Source organism: Nannospalax galili, unplaced genomic scaffold (assembly GCF_000622305.1).
Source record: "Nannospalax galili isolate Female #2095 unplaced genomic scaffold, S.galili_v1.0 scaffold1205, whole genome shotgun sequence".
Classification (NCBI taxonomy): Eukaryota; Metazoa; Chordata; class Mammalia; order Rodentia; family Spalacidae; genus Nannospalax; species Nannospalax galili.
The window spans coordinates 251,143-277,475 of NW_008354017.1; the positions used below are offsets into that span (position 1 = coordinate 251,143).

At 35.7% G+C, this 26,333-nt stretch overlaps 1 protein-coding gene across 1 annotated transcript in view; it reads left to right on the top strand.

The window, feature by feature from the left end:
- Cnbd1 (cyclic nucleotide binding domain containing 1) overlaps window positions 1-26,333 on the top strand; it is a gene marked incomplete at its 5' end in the record, with an annotated part of 314,182 nt that overhangs the window by 227,969 nt on the left and 59,880 nt on the right. The window contains 1 exon segment of the mRNA XM_008851107.1: window positions 4,113-4,258. Within this exon segment, the coding sequence (XP_008849329.1) occupies window positions 4,113-4,258 (146 nt within the window).

The following is a 26,333-nucleotide window of genomic DNA, read 5'->3' on the forward strand; positions in this document are numbered from 1 at the left end:
AGACGGAACTGGTAAAAGAAAGGAGCCAGGGGCTCCTCCCAACCCCATGTGACCCCTGAGGAACACATCCTCAAACGGCCTTAAGAGTAAAAATAACTGAGTTTATGTGGTCTAACTGTATGGCCTTAAACACCCAAAAGGAAAGTATAACCAAAGATTAAAAGGGCCAATACAATTTAATAAGAGTCCATATGTATAGCTAAAGGCTACATAACAAGCAACAATGCCAGACAGGCGACAACTTCTTTTGAGTTGTTGGCCAGGGTGGCCAAAGGGATTCCCAGATAGTGACCCAGCATAGAACTGAGAAAATGAACAGCAGACCCCAATCTTATCCAAAGTAATATTGACAACTGATTTCGACTAGATGAAGAATAGCTGACCCTCCTATAACAAAGAACTTTAGACAGGCTGTCTAGATTCACCAGAAGGGCAAGTAGTGGGGAATGGCTGGGGATGCCAACAACACAGCAGACAGTAGCAGGGATATCAGAGTATAAAGGCTCTAGTGAGGGATGGGAGGCTATGTGAGGGTGCTATCTGGGAAGTGGGTGTAAAAATAAATAAATTTAAAAAAATTTTAAAAGTAGTAATTCTTCAAAGCATAAATATTTGCTCCTTAATAATTGGTGATGTGAAAAACTTTACCACTGAATTCTACCTGATGACTTTATATCCATGCTCAGATGCCAAGGAGCTGACTTTATATCCATGCTTAAATGCCAAAGAGCTAAGAAAGTAACCGACTATGACTAGTAATAATCAGATATATAGAGATTAGAAATGCACGTGCATCTTAGTGTCAGTTGTATTGAAAATGAATTTTTGTGTATGAAACTGTATTTTAATAGTGAAATGGAGATCTTTTTTAAAGTTTAAAACCTCATTTAATTTTATTTCTTATAGGGTTTATACTGAGTACAATATTGTATAACTGTATTAATTCAACTGTAAACCTAAAATTTACAGCCAATTTTGAAGGCGATGCATGTTAGCTCTGGAAATTTGTATTGAATATGTCAATGCTGTTGTAATCAAATGCTTCTTCTGATTGTGTGGTTATTAAATAAATAATTAAAAAACAAATACAAAAATAAATAAAGATTTTACTTTAAAAAAGTACAAATCCAGAAAATTTTATGGTAAAAAGCTATATAGCTATTTATGTACACTGAAAGTTATTAAAATAAAAAAGAATAAAAAATATCATGATTGAAAAAATGATTAAACACACCCAAGAGGGTGCAGGAAATGTATTCCAGAATAGCCAAAAGAAGCCTAAGAAAGCAACATCACCACAACAGCATATCAGTGATTAATAAAAATCAGTCAATAATAATTCTCACTCTTTAACAGTCACTTTAATCAGACTACCTGATTAATTTAGAAAACAGATTACATCTTTTTGCGGTCTCAAACAAAAACATCTTGCCATGAGTGACCAGCACCACCTTAAGCAAAAGGATGGAAAAATGTATTCCAAGCAAATATAACTAAGAAATAAGAAGGCATAGCTATTCTATTATCTAACAAAATAGACTTCAAACTAAAACTAATCAGAAAAAATAGGGAAGGGAATTGCATACTCATTAAATGAAAAACCCACCATGAGGATATTACAATCCTGAATACATACGAATCAAAAACAGTGACACCGAATTTCATAAAGAAATACTTTTAGATCTTAAATCAAAGATTGAGTCCAATCTAGTATTAGTTGATGACCTCCGTAACACACTTTCATCAATAGACAGGTCATTCATGGAAAAAAACAAAATAGAGAAATCCTGGAGTTAAATGACATCATAAATTAAATGGACAGAGTAGATATTTACAGAACATTCTTTCCAAACACCAAAGAATACAATTTTTTTCTCAGCAGCCCAAGTAACTTTCACCATAATCAACCAATCAACCACATATTAGGACACAAAGCAAGTCTCAACAAATTTAGAAATATTTAAATAATGTTCTGTCTGACTACAAAGGAATAAAGCTTAATATAAGGATAAATGTCGCTAACAATAGAAATGGGAAAAAAGGTACAAACTTATGGGAACTAAAGAACACACTACTGAATACAAATTGGGTCCAAGGAGAAATTAAGAAAGAAATGAAAAGATTCCTAGAAATGAATGAAAGGGAAAACACAACATACTAAAATCTATGGGACACAATAAAAGCAGGCTTAAGAAGACAGTTTATATCACTAAGTTCCTACCTAAAAAAGCAAACAAACAAAAAAACCTGGAGAGAGCTCATATTAATGAGGATGTCCCTGAAGGCCTTGGTAAAACAAGAAAAAAAATGCACAAATGACTGTGAGCTGGGTGTGGTGGCACACTCCTTTAATCCTGTCACTTGGGAAGCAGAGGCAGGCAGATCTGAGTTCGAGGCAAGAATGGTCAACTGGGGCTATACAGTAAGACCCTGCCTCAAAAAAAAGTATGATAAGAGTATGAAAGGCAGAGACAAAGTTAAAGGTTAGTAAAAACTTTATTTCTCCATGTTTGTTCTATGACTCTTATGTAGTATCTTAAGCAATAATGTCTAACTGTTAAGTTCTGGATGGAAGTCAAGAGCAATGGTGATAGCCAGCATTGTCTGAGGTTCTATGGGAACTCGCTGGTCAATAAGTCCTAAGGAGGGACTCTCTTCCTGGCGTTGGGCTTTTTATTTGCTAGCCTATGGTGTTTGATAGGAAGATTGTCATCATATTTATAGGGTAAATCCATTTAAACTATATCCATATCTATATCTATCTATATCATCTACCTATCGTCTATCTATCTATCTATCTATCTAATCTATCATCTATCTATCATCTGTTTCTAGCTCTCTCTCTCTATCATCTATCTATCTATTATCTATCTATCATCTATCATCTATGATCTGTATCTATCTATCATCTATCATCTATCTATCATCTATCTATCTATCATCTATCTATCATCTATCTATTTTCTATCTATCTATCTATCATCTATCATCTTCTATCATCTATCTATTTATCATCTATCTATCTATCATCTATCTACCTATCATCTATCTATATCTATCATCTACTTATCTATCATTTATCATCTATGTATCATCTAATCTATCTATCTATCTATCATCTATCTACCTATCATCTATCTATCTATCTATCTATCATCTATCTAATCTATCTATCATTTATCTATCATCTGTTTCTAGCTCTCTCTGTCTGTCTGTCTGTCTATCTATCTATCTATCTATTATCTATCTATCTATCATCTATCATCTATCTATCATCTTCTATCATCTATCTCTCTATCTATCTATCTATTTATCATCTATCTATCTATCATCTATCTACCTATCATCTATCTATCTATCTATCATCTATCTAATCTATCTATCATCTATCATCTGTTTCTAGCTCTCTCTCTCTGTCTGTCTGTCTATCTATCTATCTATCTATTATCTATCTATCTATCTATCGATCATCTATCTATCATCTATCTATCTCTTCTACAGTAGTAGGTTTCCATGCAACATTTTCAAAAGTCCTTTATTTTTAGTTATCCCTCCCTAGCCTCCCTTCCTCTATCCTGCTTTCCCATTCACAGACCCCATTTAATCCTTCCTGTTCCAGTATTCTCCCTCCCCCTTTACATCATTATATTCTATATCCTTTTTCAGGAAACTCCATACACATGGGCCATAAAAATTATTTTCTTTGTCATAGTTAGCTTCAGACAGAATCAAACCTAGAGTCACCTGGGAAGAGGGAATCTCAACTGAAGGACTGCCTTATCAAACTGGCTTATGGCCATGTATGTGAGGCATTTTCCCCATTGGTAATTGATTTTTGAGGGTCCAGCCCATTGTGGGCAGTGCCATGCCTGAGCAGCTGTGCATGATTTGCATAAGAAAAGTGTTTCAGCAACTCAGGAGACGGAACCCAGGAAGGTGGATTCCTCCAAGTTTTCTACTTGAGTTTCTGCCTTGACTTCCCTCCATTATAGACTGTAACCTGCAAGATTAAATAAACCCTTTCCTTCCATAAGCTGATTTTTATTGGTGTTTTTTTCACAGCAACAGAAATCAAACTAAGACCACTGTTTTTCTTTGTTTACTTTTTTAAGGCCAGTTTACAGAACAACTTATGAACATTACTTTGTATATAAGATGCTGAAGAAATTTCCAGAATTAACTTCTCAGCTCAGTGATGAACATCTGAGAAAGTTGAGCAAGAACATTGTATCTGAAACCTGGGTCAAAGGCAGCACAGGTAATTGACTCATGTGGCGTGGCATCTGGCAGAATGACATGTATATACTTGTGTCAAATTGGCTGTCATTATAATGCTCATAATTTCACTTGGCGTGTTACAATGTATTATTTGGATATATCTCACATTTTAGTAAGATTTATAACATATACAAATGTACCTGCACTTTGTATAAACATCCAAGTTACTCAGAGTATTTGTGACATACAAAACGTTGTATTTAACTCTTAGGATTTCTGGTTCATCAGGTTTGGAATGGACCCAAATTATATTTCTAATAATCTGACAGCTAGCAACAACATGTAATATAAATTTAGCAACAGTTCAATATTATTGCTTTGCATAACTGAATGATAATAGTCAGCATACTTACCTGCCTGGTCCTTGCAGTGAGCTAGATTTTTGCAAAAGTACTCAGACATATTTTACATTCCAGTTGTGGTTTTTAGTCTGTTGACCAGGATATAGTAGATATGTCAATAGAAATTCATCTATTTTAATCTTTTGGGGGCATACAAGTTACATGCTTTTATGTCAAGGACATTCCTTTTTCATTCCTTACCCGACGAGTGATGATAGATAGAATTATTGTTTGCTATCAAGGACCCCTCCCCCAAGGACTAAAAACATCACATGGAGGAAGCCTGTTTCCAAATAAATTTCAGACACTTTATCCCAATGCTGACCTGGTCCTCTGTGTTTGTCACTGTTTGAAGAAAGCGGTTCATCAAGATCATGACATTTAAAACCAAATTAGAATTTTGGAGACATGTGTCTTTTGAAAGATTTACATATTTTGAGAGTTTTTCCCTAATGGTTTTCTCTCATAATTAGTTCCATTTAATCAGAGTCAAGCAGTGGAAAATAAATCAAGAGAGTTTTGCAGAAATTAAAATGATTTTAAAGGAAAAAATAACAAATGTTCTACATTGTTTTGCTATTAGCTAGAGGATAGTAATTTAAAATGACTTTGTTTTGTAAGCTCTGAAGTTATATTTATAATGGTAAAAAGTGTTGGAACAACCTAAATGGCCTTCAAAGATTGACTACACCCATTGCAATACATCAGTTCTGTAAGATTGTTGGCAGCGACCGAAAAGGATAGACTTGTATGTGTATGCATATATGTATATGCTAAAGTTAGTGAACAAAAGTAGAATAGTTGCAATTTATGAATATTTTTAAAAGTTCAAATGTAATTATTTGTTGTATTTTAAAATGAGTGAGTCTAGGGGCTGGAGAGATGGCTCAGTGGTTAAGAACACTTTTTTTTTTTCTTGCAGAAGACACGGGTTCAAATCCCAGCACCCACATGGCTGCTAACAACTATCTGTAACTCCAGTCCCAGGGGATTTGACAGCCTCTTCTGACCTCCGCAGGCATTGCATGACATGGGTACACTTACCTACATGCAGGCAATATGCACATATACATAAAATAAAAATAATAAATAAATAAATAAATAAATAAATGAGGGAGTCTAGAATGATGTTCCAAAATCATAAATTTTTTTTTCCTTAGTGGAGGAGAGTAGAACTGAGGGCTGGCAGGATTTCTGTGTTTTCAATATCCCCAAATAGTCTATTGTGATTAAGACCAACTCTGCTCCTATTGGGGTATGATTTCTAGTGTCACTCATGCTACAATGTGTCCCTACAATACTACTTTACCAAAAGCCAAAAATTGCAGACATCTGATCTTTTGTTTGAGTCTGCAAAACATAGGCTAAATGTACCATTTCTCACTATAACGGCAGGCACCTTTGGCATTTTGTTGTAGTAATGAAAGTTAATTCAAGAGCAATAAAAGCAAACAATTCTCTCCCTCATATATATGTAAATTAATTATCTCACAAAAGGTGTGTCATGGGTGTTTGCAATTATGCATTATTTATTATTTACTTGTTTATTTATTTATTTATTTACTTACTTATTTGAATGCATGTATTGCCTGCATGTAGGTAAGTACGCCTATGTTGTGCAATGCCCGCAGAGGACAGAATAAGCCGTTGGATTCCCTGGAACTGGAGTTATGGACAGTTGTTAGCTGCCATATGGACGCTGAGATTCAAACTCAGGTCTTCTGCAAGAGCAACTAGTGTTCTTAACCTCTGAGCCATCTCTCCAGGCCTATGCATTTATTTTTTAAAGAAAGTTCTAAAATTAAAATTAGGAGCAAACATTTAATTCTGATGATATCTTAATACTTTACTATAGTTAACAAGATACCAACTTTAAGCTGATTATAATAAATAAAACATTTCAACTTGTATCTAAACAGACTTTTTTTAAAAAATTATATTTGCTTTTCTTCACTTGCTCCAAATCCTCAAAATCATCTTGAGTTTTTAAGACACATAGTTCAAACAGATCAGATGTTTCCCTATCAAAGAGTCAGCTCATTAGACAACAAAACTTTGTAGATCTCTCTGTTCATCCAGCTTAAGGAAAAAGGCCAACTAGGTGTTTTCCTCTCTCCTTTTGATTTATTCATGTGTCTCTCCTTCTGCTGTGATGTAAAGTTTTCCCTCATGCAGCCCCTTGTCTCCAGGCTGGGGACTTTCAGTCTGTCGCAGAGGCTTATACCTCTGGTGGTGTTCTACACACCTCTTTGCACCTTCTGGTCTTTTTATTTGGCCATTAGTTCTTTAAAGCTGCATTATTTAAGGAAGCTTCTTAAGCTTACTATTATTTCAGCCTCTTATACATTCAGCTTCTGTACACAATAAAATATTAATATGGAAACATTTTGATTTTTAAGTAGGGAATCAAACACGTGTATCCAGGTGATCATGATACTAAAGCATGCTATCTCTTCATGCTATTAATTTATTATGGGATTCTATATATAAAGATTACTTACATAACTATCAAAATTACTGAATATAAGGGGCTTGGGAGATGGCTTGGTCAGTAATGGGCTTGTAGCAAGCATGGGCCCCTGAATTCTCTCCTCCGGCACCTGTACAAGAGTTGAGCCTATCCATGCACTTACAATCCCAGGAATGGAGACAGGTGGATCCTTAGGGCTTTCTGACTGGCCAACTTAGATGAATTGATGAGCTTCCTGTTCAGTAAGATACCCTGTAAATAACAAGGCAGAAAGTAATGAAGGAAGGCATTCAGCATCCACTCCAGGCATCCAAAGACACATGCACAGACATACAAACAAACCACATGCAAAATTATTGCATATACTATAAATTAAACATAATCTCTGCTCTATATTATGTATACAAATTTGGAGACAGAGCTTACTGACATTGAATGATCTCAAGAGTTTTCCATTTGATTTAGTTTTATATGGCCCATGTTTAAGACTGACAACCTCATGAGAACTAAAATAATTAACTTATTTGAGATTCCACCTTCATAGCTAATGTGGTATTGGATTCTAGGTTAGGACTTCTTGACCTGGAGAGATTACTCGGTGGTTATAGTGCTTGCTGCTCTTTCAGAGTTCTCTTCTCAGCAGCCACATCTGGTGGCAACCATCTTCAACTCCAGCTCCAAAGAACGCCAATGCTCCCTTTGGGCTTCTGCAGGCATCTACCCTCACATGCACACATCCCCACCCCCAGACACTCTCATTTATACACAATAACAAAAATAAAACTTTTACTTTATCTTTCTTATCTTTGTAAAATTACTTTTATTCTTTGAGAATTTCATACAGTGTATTATGATCATATCTTCCTCTCATATACACATTACACACCCATATTCATGTCTTTTTAATTTTTTGGGGGGGGTCTCTACTGAGCCAATATGTGTTGCCTAACCATGCTCAGGCCTGGGACCTTCCCTAGAATTTTGTTCACGCAATGCTCACATCTTTAAAGAAAATTGACTCTTTTTGTTCCAGAAGCTACCTGACAATAGGGCCTCAACTAAGGGTTAGATCTCTTGCCTACCTGTCCTCTGGGATTTTGGTGACTTGAGTTTGGGTAGGTCTTGTGCATGCTGTCACAATTGCTGTGAGTTGCAGATGTGTAACTGCCCTGTTGTCTGGAAGGCCCTGTTCCCTTGCTATTGTCCATCACCTGTGGCTCTTACAATCTTTCCAGGCCCTTTTCAGCAATGATCCCTGAGGTTTGGGGAGAGGAGTGTGACAGTCATGTTCCTTTAGGGACTGAGAACTCCACGGTCTCTTATTTTCTGCATGTTGACCAGTCATGGGTTTCTGTGTTACTGCCATCTGCTGCAAGAAGGAAGTTCTCTGGTGAGAGTTGAGAGATATGATAATCTAAGAGTGCAGCAGACAGTCATTAGGAGTCATTTTAATACTATGTTGTTTAGTAGACTGTTAATAGCAGGTTTTCCCCTGGGAGCTATGATCTATCTATTCACAGGTTCATGGCCCAGATACTGATAGATGTGGATTTCATTCTGTGGAGCAGACCTTAATGCCAATCTGAGGGTGGCTAACTACTCTTACAACATTCACATCAAATGGCACTAGAGGGCATCCCTTGCCATGCCATTCAGTATTGTAGTATGTGAAGTTCACAGCTGGGTAAAAGTAATGATTGCTTTTCTCTTCTGGTACCATGTGTAGCATGCACAGCACTTTTCAGCACTCTGAAAGTAAACCATTAACAATGAAATTTCCAGGTCTGTACCTACTTTCTTTCTCCTGTGTTTTATAGGGATTCAAGTATATGTTGTCTTCATAAATAAGGTCTTACTCTCAAGTTCAGGAGGGAAATTAAGAGCATTGGCAGTAGACTATAATGTTTGGGAGTCTATGGGATCCCACTCGCCAACAACTCAGAGAGGTAAACCATTCTTAGTACTGAGTTTTATATGCAAGAATGAAATGTCCAGTTGTCCGGTTGAGGTATTGTCTCCCCATTACAGGGTAACTCTGTTTAAACTCTTTTTATATAAGTGTATGTATATAGCTTAAAGGGCTTCTACATTAGAAGGTTCCATATTACTTTTCAAAAGTTTTTTGGTGTTAGGTATCCCTTTCCGTATTTCCTCTTCTACCCTCCCCTCCTATCCTCCACTCCATTTAATCTTTCCTGTTTTCATTAATCTGCTTTCCCCTTTATAACACTATATTCTATTCCCTTCCCATGAAAAAACTCCCCTACAACTTTGTCCCTGTAGTTCTTTAGCCTCAAGGGGTATTTCAAATGAAACCTACATATCTAAAAATTTGAAACTAAAAATACAAGAGAAAATGTAATGCCTAAATTTCTGGGTCTGGGTTATCTGACACAGGATGATTGTCTCCAATTCTATCCATTTACCTGTAAATTTCACTTTTTAATAGCTGAACAATATTGTATGGTATACATGTATCATACTTTCATTATCCATTCATCAATTGATTGACATCTAGGCTGTTTCCATTTCCTGGCTATTGTGAATAGAGGCGGCAATGAGCATGGATGAGCAGGTATCTCTGTTGTAGAGCACAGAGTCTGTTGGGTATATGCTCAAGAGTGGTAGAGCTGGATTCTTTTTGTTGATGTTTCGTGTTTTCAGGAAACTCCATACTGATTTTCATAGTGGCTGTACCAGTTTATATTCCCACTAGCAGTGAAGTGTTGTCCCTTTCTTCACATCCATACCAGCATTTGTTTTCATTTGTAATTTTGATCTTAACCATTCTGACTGGGGCAAGAAGAAATCTCAAAGTAAATTTCATTTGCATTCATATTTAAAAAATTTCTTTTCAATTGAATTTTTGAAAATTTCATACACTATAACTTGACGGTATTTAGATACCATCCCCTATCTGCACTCCCTATTGTGTCCTGCCTAATTTAATATGCTCTCTATCTCTCTCTCTCCTGAGAGAGAGAGAGAGAGAGAGAGAGAGAGAGAGAGAGAGTCTAATTTGCATCCCCAAATATCCCTCAATGTGGGTCTATCCACTCGAACCTGGTTAACCTACCAAGAATCCCTTCCTTGAAAGGGACTTTCTCTCCCCCTTCCAGAAAGCACCAATTGTATTTCTCTGAAGTCTAAGGTTGTTGAACATATTTTTACGTGTTTCCCAGCCATTTTTATTTTATCTTTTGAGAATTACATGTTTAGTTCCATGCGCAATTTTTTAATTGGCTTGGCTGTTTTCTTGATGTTTAGTTCTTTTGAGTCATTTGAATATTCCAGGTATTAACCCTTTGTCAGATATATAGATGGTAAAGACTTTTTTCCCATTTTGAAGACTGTTTCTTAACTTGAATGATAGTGTCGTTTGCTGTGCAGAAGCTCTTTACCTTCATGATGTCCCATTTTCAGCTGTTGATGTAAATGCCTGCACTACCAGGATTCTGTTCAGGAAATCCTTTCCTGTGCCTGTGATTTCCAGGATACTCTCCACTTTGTTCTCTATTTGAAATATTTTATTTATTTAATTTTTTAAATTTCATGCAACATTTCATTCATGCGTTTCATACAACAGTTCTGAACTTTTATCGTGAAGGGGTGCCGGATTTGTCAAAGGACTTCTGCATCTATTGAGATGATCCTTCTGCTTCTGTTTTGTGTCATTTATGGAGGGTGAGACTTTCAAGGAAAAGAACAAATAACAGCAGAAAGGTAACACTATGGAGCCTCCAAACACCCAGGAGAAACTGACTAGGGAAACCCTATTTAGGCAGTTAGCTGGATTCCGAATTAAGAGTCTCAAGATGGAGCAGTGTCCCCTTAGGTAAAGCTTCCAAGTGAAAAAAATGAACAAAGGACAAATAGTAACAGACAGAGATAACATCATCAAATCAGTCAGGCACTCCAGACATTCAGAAACTGACTCGGGAAGGTCAAACAGTCAACTGGAGTTCCCAATTGAACATTCTCTCCACGGCTGAAGTTCCCATGATTAAACTTCACTTTTCTAGACTTCCAGCTTCTCTTTTCCACTGAAACTTCTTTTGTATTATAGGATAAAAATAGTAAGACCTGCTCTCAAGGCACAGTGTTTTTGCTTTTAGACTGTTTTGCCGTTGTCTTTCCTCCCTATCATAGCCCATCCCTAGACACTGTGAAACAAACATGCTTGCATCTGAAATGGATTATGTGTGGGCAATCTCCAGAGTCAGTTTCTCAGTGAGCTCAAACAACACATGATCATTAACATAATGTACATTATATGCAATCTATTATGTCCATTCATCCTTTTGCCTCCATTGCTGAAATTTGGAATTGAAATCCTCAACCCCAAATAGATGGTATTAAGAGATGGTATAATCTCAACTACTTATGGAATTTAAAATTTGAACTCATGGAAAGAGAAAGGAAAATGAACATGAAGTGCCAGGATGAATACTAGGAGATGATAGTTAAAGCACATGAAAGTTCAGATACACAGGATAAAGTTTGAGATCTATTGCACATCATGGTACCGATCAATCTGTGATAATATATATTTCCAAATACTTAAGAGAGTAAATTTTAAATTCTTACTGTGTAAATATGAGAATTAATTGAAGTGACAGATATGTTAATTAACCCAATTTTAAATTCACTATTTTAAACATGCATCAAAACTTCATCCTCTTCTCCATGAATACATAAACTTATAATCTGCAAATTAAATATTTGAGAAAAAGAGGGGGTAGAGAACACTCAATGCTAAACTCAGCAATGAAAATATAACCACCATGATTAACTTTAAATAAATCAAATCAAGATAGGGAATTGAGTTAACTATTGTGTGCTGGATTTAGTATAGATACTACAGATGAATTATGACACAATAGATCACAACAGCATCAACAGAAAGGAGACAGTTCTGAACAGCTCCTTGTTTTACAAATATGCAATCCTCAATTTTGATGGTTCCATTTACAATATTTTGACTTTACAATGGTGCAAAAGCATTATGTACTGAGTACAAACCATACTTCAGGTTTTGAACTGTAATCTTTTTCCAGACTACAGATACACTGTATGATGCCCTGTTGCAAAGTTGGACTGAGGCAGTGAGAAACACCATCAGCCAAGGAATTTCTGCAGTATACTTTGTTGTCAGGATGCAATGTTCAGCAGGATAGGTGTGTTATATGCATTTTCACTTAATATATTTTAAACTTATGTAACCCTATCATGGGTTGAGAAGCATCTGTAATTAAAACATTTTAAATATTTTCACAAAGAAAAGGGAATTCGTAGCAAAGCAATGAGCAACACGAACATGAAGTTAAGGAATTCAGTTGTATTACCAATCATAACAAAGGCACTTAAGAAACCCACTTAGGCAGAGAACGTGGGATTTGAATATCGAAAAGAACAAAACATTTTTGAAAAATATATTTAAATATATAAGTAAATAAAAATTCTCCCAATATTCATACATCAGACAATACAGTTAAGCTAACAATACTACTTAATATACAGATTCAGCACAATTTCTATTAAACACACACACACACACAAATTTCATACAACAGTTCTTAATCAAATTTAGACTCCTTCTGCCATCCATGCCCCTCCAGCCTCTCCCTCCCCCCCCCCACCAACGAACCTCAAGTTTGGAGTCATTCAGTGTAAATTTGTCCACTGGAATCTAGTCAGCCCATCTAGAGAGTGTATGCAAGGCATACTCTCCCTCTCCCAGTAACAATCAGTCTCCAATAGTGCTGAGTCTAGGGCTGGATGTCTTTTTGAAGAAACTGATAAGCTGATCTTAAAATTCATATGAACATCTTTACAAATATGCAATTATTTGAAAAAGAACAATAAAGGCATGCCTCAACTTAATTATAGCACAATAAAGTATCACAATTTGAAACTATACCAAGTGAGAAATTCGTTTGATACTGGTCACCTTCATAATGGCTCAGGTCACAGTGTAGCATATTGACTGCTTTCTCTCAAAACCCAGAGACATTCTGGGAGTTGTGGTTTGACAGCATCATGTGGCATTTTACTAGGTCTGGAAGAAATAGAAACTCAAAGCCTTAAGTCCAGTTTGTACTGAAACATTGTAAAGGCTGAAAACTAGTTACAGATGATATGTATTGCTCTGAATTAGGTGGATTCTCAAATTTTCATTTAATATTTTTCTCTCTGTAACAGGCTTAGATGATAAGTATCACTTTCACAGATTGCAGTGATTATAGTTCACCTTATCACTCTCCTCCAGATACCTCAAGCCAGGGAGGATTTCATTAGTGAAGCTTTTCAGGGATACTGACCCCTTAGTGAAGCCTTTCAGGAAGACTGATCCCTCATTTGGCAGAGGTCATTTGTCAACAGGATCCTTTCACTTCGCTTTACCCTCTTTTGGTTCCCTAAAGTGTTCTAAGCCTCTCCTTCTGTTTCATTTTTCTCTAAGAAAGCTTCCATTTTCCCTGTGACTCAGGTGCCATAGACAGGAATCTGATGTCCATGGGTAGTTTGCCTCTTCTGACCCTGTAGTTAGAAACATAGGCTTCTGCTTCATGTCTCTGCCTGGGAATCCTTCTGCACCCTAGGAAAACCATGCATGCAAGCTTCTCATCTTGTTTTTAACATTGATCTTTTTTTTTCTTTTTTTTTTTTCTGGAGATGCAAAAATCAAGCAGAGTTTTATTAAACCAGCTAGCTGGGGCCGACCGTAACATTGATCTTTTACTATCAACTACTTTCAAATATTCTATTTCCATGGTGAAAAGTCATAAAATATGAATTTTTACAGTACTTTTCTACCTAAATTAGTTGAGTTGTATTAGATGAATTTAACTTTTATTTTCCAAATTTGTTTTTTGTTTATCTTTCTCAATAACTAATTTAGACATCTGTCCATTTCTTCTCATATTGGTTACTTTCATTGACTCATTGCTGGCCTATGCTCCTGTTTCTCTCTAGAAAAATGTCCAATACATTAGAGGGTCTTTCAAACTTTGCTAATTAAATATTAGAAGAGTGGAAAGGCTGTAAACTTTACTACTGTAAAACCACAAAAATAGTAAAAAGGAATTTTACTTAATTCTCTTCACCTCAGACAGCCATCCATGCCATTTTGATGCACTTTTTGTTTTAATTCTATGGATTTTTCCATGTGAAATTCTGTCATTTTAGTTCCTACTTCAGATTTAATATCTGTATAAAGACTACTATTGAGATTTTAACTTTGTTTTGGGAACAGACATTACAGTATTAGCAGGTTATTCTAGTATTCTAGTGGGCAGGTTCTCTCACACACACATTATTTGTGATTTTTTTTCAAAAATTATAGAAATATTCTAAGAAAGATTGTTCAGCTTGTGCCATAAAGAATTCCTCCCATAAACATTAGGGGAAATAATGACTTTATGCTCAGTATATCTATATCCAAAGAGTCCTAAACTAAAAAACATATGAAAAACTATTTATTCTTTTTATAATGTTTTGTGTGGGATCACTTAGGTACATTAGTAGTCTCTATGAATCAATTTTCAGACTAACTCTCTATAAATGCATATGCACACATATATAAATGAGTAGATAGATAGATAGATCTTTTACTGAGCTTATACATGATAGGATGGAAAGAAAATTGACTCAGACCTTTAAAATATTTGATCATATTCATAAGCAGAAAAATTCTAAATAAAAATTGGATATGATCATCATACAGAAACACAACAGAGCGTTAACTAAGTTTTCATTTGCCCAATAATTGAGTGTTAAATACCCAAAAGAATCCAAATCATATGGTTAGGACTGGAAACCCAAAGACAGAACTGGAGTTCCCTCTCTGAAGAGAGGAGGATCTGTAGGCAGAGTCAAACTATTCAGAGTGCATGACAGAAAGTCCGTGGAGACAATTTCTCTTTGGCAAGGCATTAATTATTTTGGAACACACAGGCCAGGGTGAGAGAAGGCTTTCCTGAGCAGTAGATAACACTTTAATTGAGTTTACATGCCAAAGGAGTATTAGACAGCTTACAATATGACCTTATTTATCCACAGTTCTTTGAAACAGTTAAATTATTCGAGAATGGTTGATCTTAAAGGTCTGTGCATCAGAGAGTGGGAAATAGTGAGTAGTTCACAAACATTTGCTTTAACCCTTTAATCATGCTTTGCATTCGGCCTTTAAACTTTGAGAAGTCATTAATAGAATGATTAATTAAATAGGGCCAGTTGTGCAATGGATAACGTGTCTGACTGTAGATCAGAATGATTAATTAAAATTTCCTTTAGATTATTTTGAATGTATTTTGCTCTCCTTTTTAAATTTTGAAATCTTGCAAAGATAGATCATTTTCAATATTTAAAAATGTTTCCATTGATTTTTTTTCATGTAATGGTATTTATATAAATATTCTTGAAAATTACTCTTAATTGGTTAAGATTTCATGAAGTCCCAATTTTGCTATGCCTGATAGTCCATATTTCATTCCTTTAAAATCAATATTCTTTTTACCTGCAAATTTCTTGATTTCATCTTTCTTCACTGCTGAGTAAAACTCCATAGTATAAATGAACCACATTTTCATTATCCACTCATCAGATGAGGGACATTTATGTTGCTTCCATCTATTAGCTATTGTGAAAAGAGCAGCAACAAACATGGATGTACAAGTGTCTCTGCAATAGGATGAGTTCTTTGGGTATATGGCAAGGAGTGGTATAATTGGGTCAAATGGTAAGTTCATTTGTAGTTTTTTAAGAGTTCTCCACACTGCTTTCCATAGGGGTTGAACACGTTTGCAGCCCCACCAGCAATGGATGAGCGTTCCCCTTTCCCCTCATCCTCTCCAATATTTGGTATCATTTGTTCTCTTGATCTTAACCAGTCTGCCTGGGGTAAGATGAAATCTTAAAGTGGTTTTAATTTGCATTTCCCTAATTACTAATGATGTTGAACACTTTTTCAGATGCTTCTTAGCCATCTTTAATTCTTCTTTTGAGAGCTCTCTGTTCAGGTCCTTAGCCCATCTTTTAATTGGGTTGCTTCCTTTCTTGATTCTTTGTTTTCGGAGTTCATTATATATTCTGGATTGTAAACCTCTGCCAGGTATGTTGCTGGTGAATATTTTTTTCCCATTCTGTGGGTTTTCTCTTCACTTCCTTGGTTCCTTCTTTTGATGTACAGAACCTTTTTAGTTTGTTGATTCTTGACCTTGTTTCCTGAGCAATTGATGTCCAGTTCAGAAAGTCCTTTCCTACAAATATATCTTGTAGGTTATCACCAATGTTTTCTTCTAACAGTTTCAGAGTTTCAGGCTCTAACAGTTTCAGAGTTTTCTGTTAGTTTCTTCTAACAGTTTCAGAGTTTTCAGACTCTGAGGTCTTTGATCCATTTGAAATTGACTTTTGTGCAAGGCAAAAGATAGGGGTTTAGTTTCATTCTTCTACAGGTGGAGATCCAGTTTTGCCAGCACCATTTGCTGAACCTGCTCTTTCCTCCAGTGAATGTTCCTGGCCCCTTTGTCAAATATCAGGTGGCTGAAATTCTATGTACTCATATTTGGGTCTTGATTTTGTTCCGTTGATCTAAGAGTCTATTTTTGTGTCAATACCATATTGTTTTTATGACTATAGCTCTGTAATACAGTTTAAAATCTGGTATAGTAATCCATTTAGCATTGCTTCTGGTGCTCAAAATTGCTTTGGCTATCTGATGTCCATTATACTAAGTGAAGTAACACAGACTCAGAAAAACAAGCAATGTGTGTTCTCCCTCATGTTTGGATCCTAGTACCAAATCCTTATAAGTGAGTGTGTATCCAGACAACTTTAGGAACCAGGATACTGAAAAGGAACCAGAGAGGTAAAGGAGAAAAAAAGAATCTGAAAAAGAATAACAGTAGGAAACAGGTGTTAATAAGGGAAATATTGATAAAAATGGGGTTGTTTTAAAGGGAGGGTAGAGGGAGGATTATAGAAGGAATCTTGGGGATAAAGGGAAAGAAGGAGCTCAAGAGAAGTGGGACCATAGGAGAAAGGCATTATTAATGGAGAAATGTGAAAAAATAGGGGCACTTTTAATGTGGAAACCATGGTGGAGGGGTTAGACAATGTGAGAGATAAATAATGCCTAGCTAGTTTAAAAAAAAAAAAACAGAGTGAACCACATTAGTCCAACAACCTACTGTCAAATTATACATACAACTAGCTCAGGGAACATAATATATGTCTAGTCAAGGTTTGTCTGAGAATCTTTGGTCTTTGCCCAAGCTTTATCAACATAGCACATGGTAAATAAAAGTAACAGACTGGTGGAACTAACTTTCTTGGATGTTTAACAGCCATACTTTGAGGCCTATAGTAATTTGGTCAGAGGGACTTAAAGGACAGTTTTTGCTCCTTGCCCTCCAATGTTGACTAAGTTCCAAGGGACTATGAAGCATCTCTCAAAATGTCCTGTAATTGTGGTGAGTCACTTGTCCTCTTGATCAAGGAGGCCGTGGAGACCCCACCAGATGGACTTGAACCAGTGTGCAGTCTACAAAGAGGAGGGTCAACACAGAGGAAACATTTCCTCCATGCTTCCAAGTGAAGCCATCCGTGGTCAAGCAGGACCTTTGACTTATCTTCACATAGATGGAACTGGTAAAGGAAAGGAGCTAGGGGCTCCTTCCAAGCCATATGACCCCTGAGGAGCAGATCCTCAAACGACCTAAAGAGCAAAAATAAATTGGTTTATCTGGGCCAACTGCATGGTCTTAAACACCCAAAGGAAAGTATAACCAAAGATTAAAAGGATCAATATAAATCTTTAAGAGTCCATATGTATAGCTAAAGGCTACATAACAAGAAACAATGCCAGATAGGTGATATCTTCCTTTCAGCTATTGGCCAGGGTGGCCCAAGAGACTCCTAGACTGTAACCCAGCATAGAACTGGGAAAACGAACAGCAGACCCCAATCTTATCTAAAGGAATATTGGCACCAGCTTGCTGCTAGATGAGGAAGAGCTGATCTTCCTAAAACAAGGAACTATAGATAGGCTGACTAGACTCAGCAGATGGATAAGCACTGGGAACAGCTGGGGGGCACTGACAAGACAGTGGACAGTAACACAAATGACAGAGAATATGGGCTCCAGCAGGAAGTGGGGGGCAATGAGATAACATCACTTGAGATGTGGGTATATAGATGAATAAGATTATTTGGGATGTTCTCTATGAAATACACACAAAAATCAATAAATAAAAAGTTTTTTGAGGAAGAAGCATAAAAAGTTTCTTCATGTTAATTAGTAGGTGTGAAAAACATTACCATTGAAATAAATCTACCTGATAACTTTATATCCATGCTCAGGTGCCAAGGATCTCAGAAAGTAACAAACTGTGGCTAGTAATAATCAGATATATAGAGATTAGAGATGCATGTACAAACATCTAAGTGTTAATTATATTAAAATAAGTTTTTCCTGTATGAAAGTTTATTTTAATAATGAAATGGAGATCTTTCTTAAAGGCTAAAACCTCAATATTGTATAACTGTATTAACTGTAAACCTAAAAATTTACAGCCAACTTTGAAATAGATGCATCTTAGCTCTGGAAATTGTTATTGAATATGTCAATGCTGTTGTAATGAAATGCTTCTTCTAATTATGTGGTATTTAAATAAATAATTAAAAAATTTTAAAAAATCAGTATTCTTGCCATATTGTTGGATTTTTCTAAGATTTCTCTCCTTTTTAGTTAAAATTTGTATGAAAAATTTATAGATATTGATATGTAAATAAGAAATCTATTTTTCAAAATTTTACATTAATCTTATCAACAGATTTACTTTTTCACAGCTTATAAAGTTAGCATCACTTTTTATTTGTCAGTATTTTAATTTGTTTTGGAGAATTTAACTGCATTTATTTTCTTCGGGGAATTGCTATGGTGTTTTCAAAATTTGTCTATATATTTTATGACTAATATAGTCTATTTCATGAATTTTTTCTGAGAAGCTTCTGTTAACTCTGTTTCTGCTCCTACTTAGTGACATTGATTTAAAGAAACATCTGAGGAATAATTCCTGAATTCTGACATGAGTTTTTCTAATATATATTGAGATCTTCTATAGCTCTATAACACCATGTATGTATTAATTTACATATATTTGATACATACTTGTAGTGTTTAGATATATTGCACACCTGTAGTATGCTCTTTTATATGTGTTTACATTACTGTAGGTTCATATGTGTATGCATATGTGTGGGGTATGTATTTCTTTCAGATGTTGGAATATATTTGGTAACTTACAGAAGTTCACGTACTTTGGAATAGGTACTTGTGAGAAGGATCATTCTGATCCTTCATTTGAAAAATTAATTATATGTGACTTTTGGCATTACTAGAATTAGTGTCTGAAAGCTTAGCAACAGGTGCATGTCAGATATTTGATGTTCAGAAGGCAGCACTAACTGGACTCAGTGATTTAAATAATAAAAAAAATAGAAGAGATGATGTGGGGAGGATAATGTGAAGTGGCTACAGGGGGGAGTGGGAGAGGAGAGTTGGGGATGGATATGATCAAGATATATTGTTTATGAAATTTTCAAAGAAAATGAAGTATCCTAATAAAAATAAATGAACAGAAGCTTTCCAAAATAGAACATTGTGAATGAGGTGCCAGAAAGATTTTATGGTCTGGAAGATAAGGGTATGAAATGGCATTTTCTGGGCAATATACAGCCATTTCAGTCATGAACTCTCAGCAGCCTGTACAGTGTCTACATAAGAATGAGCCTATCAATAGCCAGGAAAAGATGAAGGAAGGACTCGTTCCTTCTGGCCTCCCTCATCCCTCCCTCCCTAGTCACAGTGTCCCTTTTATGTCCCGCCAGCCAATTCCTCTGGACTACTGCCATCTTTCCTTTCCTGACTTCCATCACTTCCCCACATCATAATCCCTTGCATGTCCCTCCCTCCTCTCCTCCTGCAGATTACACCCATTTTTTCCACCTCCCTCTGTAACATTTGTTCCTTACTAACCCCCTTTCAAGATGCTTCTTTTCTTTTACCTTCAGTATTTAAAAAAAAAAAAATCAAGCTCAATATGTGCTGCCCATACACTCACGCATGTGGGGCCAGCCACTGGAGCATGGTTGCTCTATATAGAGGGAAGTGTGGCTCATGAGTTTCCACCCCTCATAGAAAGATAGTGACAGTCTGTGACCTCTTGGGGCAGGTGATTCAGTTTACCATGTAGTTTTTGTTACTGTGGCTCAGTTGTATAGTTTGAGATCAGATATTGTGATGTTGTTGTTCTTTCTGCTTAGTGTTGTTCTTTTTGCTTAGGATTTCTCTGGCTTTTTTATTTCATTTTATTTTTTTTTTGTTCCAGATAAATTTTAGTACTTTTGTTTTCCATGAAGAATATCCTTTGGATTTTGATGAGGTTTACACTGAATCTGTAGATTGTTTTTTGTAATACAACTTTTTTTCACAATATTAATTCTGACAATTCATGAACATGACAAAGGGAAATATTTTTCAATCATCTAACGTCTGCATCAATTATTTTCCCTTAGTATTTTAAAGTTTTCATTGTAGAAGACTTTTACCTACTTGGCAAATGTTATTCCTAAGTTTTTTTTTTTTTGAAGCTATTGTGAATGAGGTATCTTTTCTCAAATTGTTAAAAAGTTTAAGCTTTTCTTAATTTTTGAGAATTTCATAGATGTATATAATGAAATATGATCATACCTACCTCCCATTCTTTCCTACATTTCCTCCATATACCCTCCCAGCATGCACCACTGCTAGCGTCATATCTTTCTTTCATTTTGAAAACCCACTAACCAGTTAGTGCTGTCAATATGTGCATGGATGTGGAACCATACTGTAGAGCATGGGAAACGTTCCCGTGGCCACATCTTCAGAAAAGCCATATCCTGTCTCATATAGCAACTGTCAACTACCAACAGTCCTCAGTAAGTGTTTGTGGCCTATAGAGCTTCTACCTTGTGTATGCTGGGTTTTGGTTGACTTGACCTTGTGCAGGTCTTGTGCAAATAACCACAGCTTCTGCTGCTGTGAATTCTTGAGTATGGCACCCATGTCATGTCCAGGGACAGTATTTCACAGTACTCCTTTTCATTCTCCTCCCCGTTTCCTCTTTGAGGTATTCCTTGAGCCTTGGTGATGGTGGTTTAATATGTCTTTCACTTTTAGGGCTGGGTAGCCAGTCTCCTACTCTCAGGACTTTGGCCAGTTATTCATCTCTTCATTGACTGAGTGCACTGTACAAAGAAGCTTCTCTGACAAAGGTTGAGAATAGCACTAATCTGTGGGTATTTGGACAAAAAAAACTATTTAGAAGGCAGTTTGGGCGAAGAATGATCATTTAGCAAAATAACAATAGCAGGTTTTGCCTTAAGATCTATGACCACTATTGTCATGGGCTTTTGACCAGAGTTATAATACCAGACATGAAATTCCCTCCTGTTGATCAGGCTTCAAACCCAATCAGAGCATGATTAGATATCCCATAACAATCTTGCCGCTATTGAACCAATGGGCATATCTTGCCTGGCATTTTGGTATTGCAGCATGCATGATCTAGCAACAGGTAAGGCTATTCATGTCTTTTCTTCCTCAGAAGCCTAGAAAGCACCATATGGCATTATGAAAACTAGCCAGTTAGGAGGAAATTTCCTGGTCAATTTGAGATTGATTTCTCTATGTCTTGAAGCTAGTGTGTGATGTTTTAAAAAATCGGGTCTTACCAAATAATTATCAAGAACAATCAAGGGCAATGGAAATAGCCTGTGTTGCTTTGGAGATCCCTGGGACCTCCCTGACAAAAACTCATAGGGAGGCATTCCGTGCCTTTTACTCTAATTTTTATTTAATGATTCATTTCTTCTTAGAGTAACAGTGCCCATCCATGCAGGATCATTCCATCCAAACTCTTTTTCATAAGTTGCATTTTAAAATTGCCTTACTAACTAGTGAGCTTCCATAAGACTTTTTCATATATCCATAGTTTTAGTTAACCCACACACTACCCTCTCCTTTTCCCTGTACCCTTCCCCCTCTGCAATTAGTCCTTTAACTCCCAGTATTATTCCCTTTTCTTTCATTTGACATCTACTGTACTGCCCCTCTAACTACACTTTCAGAGTTGGGTGTGAGATAGTACACTCACTTGACATTTCTTTTTTTTTTGCCCCAGTTAATTATTTATTTAATGATCACATACTTAAAAGAAGCATTTCATTACAACAGCACTGACATATTGAATAACAAATTTTCTAAGCTAAGATGCATCTTTTTCAAAATTTGCTGAAAATTTTTAGGTTTATGGTTGAATTGTTACAGTTATACAATATTGTACTCAGTATAAACCCTATAAGACATAAAATTAAATGAGGTTTTAAACTTTAAAAAAGAACTCCATTGAATTATTAAAATACACGATTTCATACAGAAAAACTCATTTTCAATGCAATTGACATTAAGATGTTTGCACATACGGTTTCTAATCTCTATATATCTGATTATAACTAGCGACAGTTGGTTACTTTCTGAGCTCCTTGGCATCTGAGCATGGATATAAAGTCATCAGGTAGATTTCAATAGCAAAGTCTTTCACATCTACTAATTATTATTATTTTATCATTAATTTAAAAAATTTAATAACTACATGATTATAGGAAGCATTTCACTACAGATTTAACATATTCAGTAACATACTCCAGAATAAGAGTACATCTCTTTCACAAGTGGGTGCAAGTTTCTAGGTTCACAGTTGGTTCACAGTTGAATTAATATAGTTATATATTATTGAACTCAGTATAAGCCCTGTAAGAGATAAAATTGGATGAGTTTTTAACCTTTAAAAAAGATCTCCATTTGATTTTAGAATATATTGTTCCTTGCAGAAAGGCTCAATGTTTTTGCTACCTAACACTGAGATGTTGGCGCTTGCATCTCTAATCTGTATGTATCTGATTATTGCTAGGCATAATTGGTTGCACTTGGATCCGGAGCTCAAGAGAGGTAGGACTGTAGAAGAAGGGTATTATTAAGCGAGAAAGGGGGGAAATGGTGGCACTTTAAGTGGAAAACTATGGTGGAGGGGTGAGACAATGTGAGAGATAAATAATGGCTAGCTAGTTTTGAAAAGCATAAGGAACCATATTACTCCTATAACCTACTGACAAATTATACATAGCAGATCAAGAAATATGTACCTAGGTAAGGTTTATCTGAGAACAATTGGTCTTTGCCCAAGATTTATGTACATGACATACAGTAATTAAAAGTGCAAGACTGGTGGAATTAAACTTCTTGGATGTTTAACAGACATACTTTGAGGCCTGTACTAATTTGGTCTGAGGGACATAAAGGACAGACAGGTTTTGCTCCTTGCCCTCCTACGTCAAATTGTTCCAGGGGACTATGAGCATCTCTCAAAATGTCCTTATAATGGTGGTGGGTCACCTGGTCTCTTGCTCAAGGAGGCCAAGGAGAAACCACCAGACAGACTTGAACCAGTGTCCAGTCTACAAAGAGGAGGGTCAACACAGAAGAATCACTTCCTTCATGCTTCCAAGAGAAGCCATTCACTGTCGAGCAGGACCTTTGACTTATCTTCACATAAGTGGAACTGGTAAAAGAAAGGAGCCAGAGGCTCCTCCCAAGCCCATGTGACCCCTGAGGAACAGATCCTCAAACGACCTTAAGAGTAAAAATAAATTGGTTTATCTGGGCCAACTGTATGGCCTTAAACATTGAAAAGGAAAGTATAACCAAAGATTGAAGGGGTCAATATAATTTCTTAAGAGTCCATATGCATAGCTAAAGGCTACAGAACAAGCAACAATGCCAGATAGGAGATACCTTCTTTTGAGTTGTTGGCTAGGGTAACCAAAAGGACTCCCAATTAGTAACCCAGCATAGAACTGGGAGAATGAACAGCAAACCCTAGTCTTATCTAAAGGAGTATTGACAACTGATTGCCGCTAGAAGAGGAACAGCTGACCCTCCAAAAACAAAGATCTCTAGATAGGCTGACTAGATTCACCAGAAGGTCAAGTAGTGTGGAATGGCTGGGGGTGCCGAAAACACTGCAGACAGTAGCAGGGGTATCAGATTTTAAGGGCTCTAGTTGGGGGTGGGGGGCTATGGGAGGGTGGCAACTGGGAAGTGGGTGTATAGTCGAATAAGATGGTTTGGGATGTTCTGTGTGATGTACACACACACACAAAAAATTAACAAATTTTTTAAAATGTATTATATTTGAGAAGGAAGACTAGCAATTTATGTCATGGTAATTAGTAGAGGTGATAAACATTACCATTGAAATCTACCTGATGACTTCATAGACATTCACTTGACATTTCTTACCCCCTCCTTTTGGTGTAGCCCTCCCTGTCACCTTCTGATTTCCTCCATACTCTCATGCCCCTCTCTACTTAAGATTCTCCACCCCATGTTATCCACCTTTCAAATTTCATTTTCCTAGAATGATACTCAATTTTGCATGATGATTTCATTTTACTGATAACAATTTGCGATATGTATTGGTTTTGAAGGTTTTATGGTGAATTCTTTAGGACTTTTGAACACAGGATCTTGTTGTCTGCAAATAAGGATAATTTGACACCTTCTTTTGCTACTTTTATCCCCTTTTTTTCCTCTTGTCTTTTTGCTGTAGCTAAGACTTTGAATGCTCAATTGAATAAGAGTGGTGAGAGTGGGCATTCTGGTCTCATTCCTAATTTTAAGAAATGTTTTCTTTTGTTCTCATTTTTTGGATATAGGTGTGTTGTATGTTGCCTTTATTGTGTTGACACATGTTCCTTCTAGTTGTAATTTCTTTAGAACTTTTATCAGGGTGGGATGCTAAAGTTGATCAAAGATCATTTTTGACATGATCATATGATTTCTGTCCTTCAGTCATATATGTGTTGCATTACATTTATTGACTGGCATATGCTATATCAACCTTGCATCACTGGAATGAAGGAAACTTAGTCATGTATATGATCTTCTTAATGTGTTCTTAAATAAGAGTAGAAATAATTTTAATGAGAATTTTTGTGTCTGTGTTCATCAGAAAAATTCATCTTTCATATACTTGTGGCTGGGGATTCAGCTTCGTGGTATAAATGTTTTCCAATCATGAACAAGACTGTGGATTCCGTCTCAATTCTGGAATAAAAAGTGTGAGCTATTGAGTCTTTATTTTTTTGTGCTTTTATCGGATTTCGATAGCAAGGAAATGTTAGCCTCACTGAATGAGTTTGGCAGTGTTTCTTTTCTACTTTGCACAACACATTGAGCACTATTGCTCTTATATCCTTTTTAAAGATTTGCTACGACTGGGCAGAGAATCAGAGAATCTATCTGTTCCTGGACTTTTCTTTGTAGGGAGGCTTTTTTTATTATTAATTACTGTTTCAGTCTCATTGTTTCTAGGACCTTTAATTTATTTATATGTTCTGGATTTAACTTTGTAGGTGATCTATGTCTAGTAATTTGCCTATTTACTTTAGAGTTTCCAGGATTTATATAGATTTTTATCATCTGCATCTTCTTAGTTTAATAATTGAAGTTGTCCAAAATATTTGAGATATTTTGATAAAACTTGGTTATGTGTATTACTTTCAAATTTTTAATTTATATAATCTACTTAATTGTCATAGTTAAAACAGTATTACATTCCTATAATAGTTAAAAGAAATAACATTTTAAGGACAAGAACATCATGTCTTACTTGGAAATTTGGCCTAGAAATACATGACTTACTGTAGATTGAAAAATGAATGCAGAAGTAACAGTAAATACAAAACCTTTCACTGACTCATAGAATAGAACCTGCTTTATTTATGCAAATTATTTTGTAAAGTCAATGTAGTATATATAATTTAAATGGTAGTATCTTTATATTAAAATATTTTATTTTAAAATATAGTCCCTTACTATTAAAAATACAGCATTAGTGTATATATTATTTCATTTTATTTTTATATACCTGTTTTTCTTACAAAACCTTTCACTGACTCATAGAATAGAACCTGCTTTATTTATGCAAATTATTTTGTAAAGTCAATGTAGTATATATAATTTAAATGGTAGTATCTTTATATTAAAATATTTTATTTTAAAATATAGTCCCTTACTATTAAAAATACAGCATTAGTGTATATATTATTTCATTTTATTTTTATATACCTGTTTTTCTTGGCCA